General features: G+C 35.0%; 1 protein-coding gene across 1 annotated transcript; it reads right to left on the bottom strand.

The window, feature by feature from the left end:
- Positions 1–506: 506 nt before the first annotated feature.
- On the bottom strand, positions 507–6,374 carry LOC112128105. The gene is made up of 2 exons (XM_024229898.1): positions 6,140–6,374; positions 507–729 (listed from the first exon to the last, which is right to left on the bottom strand). Exons 1-2 carry the CDS (start codon positions 6,232–6,234, stop codon positions 522–524), a joined length of 303 nt encoding a protein of 100 aa, XP_024085666.1. The 5' UTR covers positions 6,235–6,374; the 3' UTR covers positions 507–521.
- Between the last annotated feature and the right edge of the window lie 367 nt (positions 6,375–6,741).

Raw genomic sequence — 6,741 nt, forward strand, 5'->3', positions numbered from 1 at the left:
AAGAACTCATCTTTCAATCTGCAACTGCGTAAGCCAGCACAACAGTTCGGTCCTGCGGGGTTGCATAAGCGTAAAGCCGGCTTTTTTTAATTTTATCTTTAGTAAACAGGACATCAAGCTACTGCAACGATCATGAACTGTTCCTATTTTATTTTATGTTAAAAATAATACGCGAAAACATTACTTTTTTTAAATTTCTTGCAATTCTCCTATAGAAAAGTGGCTGAAGGCTTTTAAATAATTAATAACATTTCACTCAATCTCATCATGATTCGTTGTCATGAACTGCTCCTATTTGATTTTGCGTTAAAACGTAATGTTCTGCTAGTAAATAACTGTGTGGTCAGTAATTTTAGAAATAGTAGCCGAAAACATTTATTTATTTATTTCGGTTTTTTTAATTTCTTGCAATACTCCTTTAGAAGAGTGGCTGATGGCTTAAAAATCATATGAAAAATGTAGAATAGGTTTGGGAAAAGGCAACCTTTCCTAATTTTGTCATGTCTTAACCCTACCTATCGTCATGGGGGTACGTGGCAGTGGCTCACTAATACAACAAAGTAGTGTTTGAACAAGAAAAACGAATTATAAAGGGATGGACTCACCTTATTTTGTTCGTTGAGTGGCGGCGTCGAATTTCCGTTGACTGTCGGAGCCCTCGCGCTCGGGTTGAGGTTCGGAGAAGGGCCTGTTCTGACGACAACACCACCTCCGCTTGTACGCCGGGTGCTGTGAAAATAAAAAAAAATAAAATCAGAAGACATAAAAAATACTAGTTTCATAAAATTTACAACGTGGCCACGTGCGCTTAGAAAAGCCATAAATTTCGGTATATTGCGTGTTGGGGCACGTCGAACATTTCGCGGATTGGAAAAACTAAAGTTGAATGAGTATACACCCTAAACAAACCTTAAAAAATAAATACAGAGAAGCACACAAGAAAAAAACATGTGCAATGACAATCACACAAACAGTTTAAGTTACAAATCACGAATAAACAAATCAACAGATTTACGTAAACCGAAAACAAAGCACATAAAAATTACACATAAGGAATCAGAAGGAAACCTACAAGCCCAACTAACAATATAGATTTATACACACATTATAAATGTGTATACACTCAATTTTTCTTCTTCTTTTTTTATTTTATTTTTATTTTACGAGAGTTCGCAACAGCGGAGTTATATCAACCCTCGGGGTGCCTGTGCTTTTGAAAAAATCCCATTTGTCTAATGCAGGGCCGCTGGATTCGAACCCGAGACATTTACTTTACTGTGATGAACACCGTGTCAACGCCTAAACCGTTGCGGCCACCGACGCCCGTGCACACATTTATTTAGACATCGCAATAAAACACTTATATACACACCATCCGAAAATATATCTATTTATATAAACTTAACTTATATACACACTAAGACCGTCGTACATGAAGAACTAGTTCATATACAGTCAGACAAACAAACCAAACCCAGAATATGTAAAATGCCCTTCGGACTTGTATATATTCTCCGCATATGGAAAAATATTGGATCAAAGTGTAGCAAACTTATCCTTAAAGACTGGGACCCACCTAGCAACAATGCTCCGCTTTGTCCCCGCACTTGGGTCCCTCGGGACTGGTCACGCGTATAAATTTTAATTTGAGTTTGCAAAATTTCATGTTAGTAAATAAGAAAAGGCGTAAACCTAAACGGCAATTGCGAACAAATTTATTTTCCGGTGGAATTCAAGTTGTTTTGAAACTCCTGTTAAAATTGAAATGATATGATATGGGTTTCAGGAATTTCGTAAGAATGAGATCTGTTAATTTTGAAGTCATTCTGGGCATGGACGGAGAAATATTTCAAAAACAACACCACGTCTCGGGAAACCATGACGGGCGTCCTAGAAGCCTTCATAGTTGTCTAAGTCTTTTGTTAAGTTGTTTCTTAAGTCTTGTATGGTAAGTTCACATCAGTCTGCTGTCTAGATGTAGTCTTAAGAACTGACTCGAGTGGAAGTTGGTGTCCTTGTTGAGGTACAGTAGAATGGATGTTCAGCAGGAATAAATAATTCTCAGAAATTTTTTATTTTCGTTGCTAATTTCTTATATTATGTCTTTCTATCTTTGTCTTTTAGGTAAGAAAGCAAAAATTTGGGGATATGTCCTGCAGCGAAATTATGTTTCTTAAGTTCTTTGGTCTGCGGTTATTTAGTTAGTGGATGGTGGCAAGCAGTGAACAATTTTTAGGCAAATACCTGACTAAGGCAGCTATGGTTTATTTTTGTTGAACATTTCTGGCTCTACGATTTCCTTTAGTCCTTCACATAACAAGTTGATGATTACATAGCGTCTTGATCTCGACTAATGCAGCCTAGTCTGGAAGTTGTGGATAATACCAAGCAGGATGACACTGAAAAGCGTAAAGCCTTAATGGATTCAAACATTTAGAAATTCTAGTCAATATTCATTGACAGACAGCTGATGTGTCATCTTACAACTGGATTTCGCAGGATACGGAAGTTGAATTGTAGTTTATCGCTGCTTTCATTAGACAGGTTTTATTAATTTAGTGGATGGCAAAGAGTCAATTACTTTTAAGCAAATTGTTAATATAATGTATTTTTTATGACGGTTTGCTTCATAAAACTATGCACTTATTTAAAAATAGGGGTAAGTACTAAGACGAAATTCGGTGGAAATGTAGCAGTCTTGCCTTTTCCTCTTTGTACCTTAACTTCGCGCCATATAATCGCCTTCTGTGAAAGCATTCTTTTTAGATGAAAGAGAATTTTTTATTCCCAAATAAGTGTATATCCGTCAAATTCAAACAAAGGCTAAAATATACATAAGACGTGCTTTTGTAAATTAAAAAAAATCAAATTACTCAAACAAAAACATACCTGGACCTTCAACAACCAGACCAATTGGGCATAGTAAGAAAAGGAGACAAAAATCCACATAACTAACAGACAAAATGTAACTGTAAATAGAGAAGAATTCAGTTTTCTTTTTTTTTATTCTGACAATAAATGTAAATCAACAGGAAGAATGGAAAAAAACCGGTTTAATTGAGAAAGGGTTCCGTTTTAAGGGTTACCGTTTAGACCTTACTTATCTGTATTCAAGAAACTTAAATTGGTTGTAATCCATGAAATCTGAAAGTAATTAAATTAATTTAAAGATTGATAAAAATGTTAAATTAGTATAATTAAGAGCAAAACATAGTAGGAATTGTTTGTTGTTTGACAACTCATTGTTTTTTAGAGGATTGAGTAAATATAAAAATTAGGTCAGTCGTTTTGTAAAAACAGTCAAACAAAACTGCTGGATGTGCTGTTAATATTTTTCTGAATTTCTCAACAGTCCCATTTTTTCGAGAAAGTTTAATTTAAAAAAATAAAAAAGAGTTTAGACATTTTTACAAAAATCATTTGGTAAAAGCTGGATGTCCCGGGTCAGGGAATGATTGTCGGCAAACGGGAATGTGGCTGGATTGGCAATCAGGAGCTTGATTCCAGGCATGACTTACGACTTTTAAGTCGATAAGGGACGCGAAACAAGTTGCGATACGCATTACAGAAGATGACTTTGCCGCCGCCGCCGGAGGGGAAAAAATGTACGCCCAACGGTACTCTTTATGGAAGTTGAAATAAGAAAGGGCCTTAATCGATTCCAGATAAATAACAAAGAGGGCAAAAACCAGATCTCTTAAAGTCAATTTATTTCCAGTCGTGAAAGTGAATGTTAGGAGTTTCAATGTCGAACCGGGGAAACTAGGGAGGAAAGTGATTATATTCTCTTTTTTAACATTCGTTGGACTAAATGCCTTTGAAAACAGATTGATTCAAAATATAGATAAACCCCACGGGAAAAAAATGTATTTTACAATACATCCGAAAATTGGGTTACTACCAGCATTTTTTCTTTTGAAATCAACTATCCAATAACGATAAAGGTGTGAATTTATTGTTTAAAGCCGACAGATTTCATGAATAATTTTTGTAGCTGTTAAAAAGTCGGACGACCCAGATCAACATATTTTACCTCTTAAACCAGTTTTCTCCATACGAAGATCCTGTCAATCTGCTCGTTGTTTTCATTAATTGAACTGCAACTTTCTTCCAATTCTGGAGAGAACTAGTATTAATAAAAATAATATATTGCTTATTGCTGTAAAAATGATCTGATCACATAATATGTACTTCAATAATATAATAAATAATAATGAATAAATCTTTTGAAATTGGACCAACCAGAATGGCTAGATTCCTAATTGAGTAGATTCAGCAAGCGTCTATTTTTCATCAGTGAAAGTTATGTATACATGTAGGTCAAAACATATTCTGATGAATATTACAGGAAAATCACAACAGGCATCTGACGAAAACGGAATTTTCTATTCACACGTTTTAAGTCTTCGAGAAGAAAAGAAACTTTAAATTCCACGCTTTAAAATTAAAGCCGTCGGTAATAAAAACGGATACACAACGGGACAAGTGGGTTATGAGCGATGATATGTAGTAATCAGAGGTTCCCTGGTCTGGTTTATTGCAAAGGGTGATAATCTCACAATCGTAAAGCCTCTCGACCTGAAAAATCCGTGCCACTTCCGGCTTAGTAGTTCCTTTTCTTGGTTTATTAGTCAAAATTGAATCCTTTGTCCTAAAAACATGTTACGCAGTTGTTGGCTAGCTTAATTTCAACTGGAAAGACAGATTAAAATTCTTTACTGGTGATCAGGGTAAAAACCAATTTCTTGTTCTCTATAAATATGTTTTAGACCTAGTACGACCAACACCAAACACCAGATTGAGTATATGTCCCAGGATGATCCGGAACAATCAATCTACATAACAATTTGTCTTATTAATTATATAAGCCCTTGATGACGATTATATGATGAAACTATTAGGTCTGACATACCATCTTTCACTACCGTTTATCTACTACTCTAACTCAGATCAATCATTATGTACTGTAAAACATAAGTATGCTAGGCTTGATCACAATGATTTTTAATTCAATTAATTATTATTTTTACCCAAGGTCTTTGAGAATAAAAGTGTCACGGGCGGGATTCGAACCCACGACCTTCGGATTTAAATCCCCATCGTGACACCTTTTCATCTCAATCAAGTCCTTAGCTAAATGTAATAATTAATTGGAATAATTAATATGGTCAATTATGACCGCTAAACATATATGGATGATTTATAATGTTCAGCTAGCCTAATGAAAAAATTAATGATTAATGATTATTTTGAGATCGTGAGATGCGGTCTAGTGTGACGTAGGTTTGAGAAAAACATTTTCTTTATCGAGCCAACGTTTCGATCTTTATTGAGATCATCTTCAGGGCCTGGGATTTATAAACATAGTTTAAATTTTACAAATACATGTAGGATGTGAAAAAATTGTCAAATTTAAACAATATTTATAAATCCCAGGCCCTAAAGATGATCTCAATAAAAAAAACGTGGGCACGATAATGAAAATGTTTTTTTTAAAAACTACGTCACACCAGACCGCATCTCACAATCTCCAAATTATCATTGGCTAACGGTCACTAAACACCACACATTAATGATAAATAAATTGTATAAAGAATAAATGATTAAGTGGCAGTTAATAAACATCATTACGTTATTTCCTACCACACCTACAATAAAAATATGCTCATAATGAAATAGTTAAGTGAAATAATTAGGAGTAAAAGTTGATGAAAACGTTGAATGTTTCCACTGAAAGCCATTTAATTTGTTAAAGTATATATTTTTAAACTCTCTCTCTCTCTCTCACACACACACACGCGCTCACTCTTCTTACACTTTCACATGCAGTCTTAAATAAACATAGATAAAACAATGAAAGGAATTAACAGTTAACAGCTTAATTATGATCCATGAATGATAAAACATATCCAAAATATACCGCAGCAGATTTAAAATCTATGCCAAAACGTAGAGGATTTTATTTACTGGTAAACTCAATCTCTCCAGTTACAACTAAAAAACTCGTTATATTTTTAAAACTTGTAGCAATTATATTGGCAGCATTCGCCGTATATTTCTGTAACTTTCAATAAAAAAGGTTTTCCTTGTAAATTTTCATTCAAATTGAACCCAGCAAGATTATTGTGTATTCACTCACATAGGAGGTGTGGATGTTTTGGCGAGAGCGATGTGCGTGACAGTCACTTTGCACTTGTGATTGCAGTTAGCTATGCGCTGACATTCCCTTGGCATGTCTCATGCATCAAACGACATGGACGCCTTTCTCAATAAGAGATGGACGGAGTCGAGCCAGAGGACCCTGGTCCGAAGAAAGCCGATGTTCCACTGAAAGCCGTTCTCCCTTCTAGCCCCGTCACCGGTGTTTCTAAATACCATCTCCCACTCTATTTTGCCCTTAAACAACCTTTAAAAAATTCAAAAGGTCATCCCTCCGGGAGCTTTTCACGGATTGTTATGCAGAGAAAATGTTTATCTTGGGAAAAAAACTAACATAAAGAATGTTATGTAAAAAAGGGAGATATTTGACAATTTATGAGCCTGGTTGTCCAAAAAACAAAAGCAGACATGATTATATTACAGCGCAACTTTAATTCTACTTGTAAATAACTAAACACTATCAATACACGGCTTTTTTAATGATCAACTTGAAAATTTTGAGTGAAGTACGAGAATATGGCGTGCTTTCAAGTGTGATCAATGCTGATCGTCTATTCCCTCATCAGCGTTTTTCCGTTAGCT

The sequence above is a fragment of the Cimex lectularius genome, unplaced genomic scaffold (genome assembly GCF_000648675.2).
Source record: "Cimex lectularius strain Harlan isolate CLEC.00 unplaced genomic scaffold, Clec_2.1 scaffold554, whole genome shotgun sequence".
Classification (NCBI taxonomy): domain Eukaryota; kingdom Metazoa; phylum Arthropoda; class Insecta; order Hemiptera; family Cimicidae; genus Cimex; species Cimex lectularius.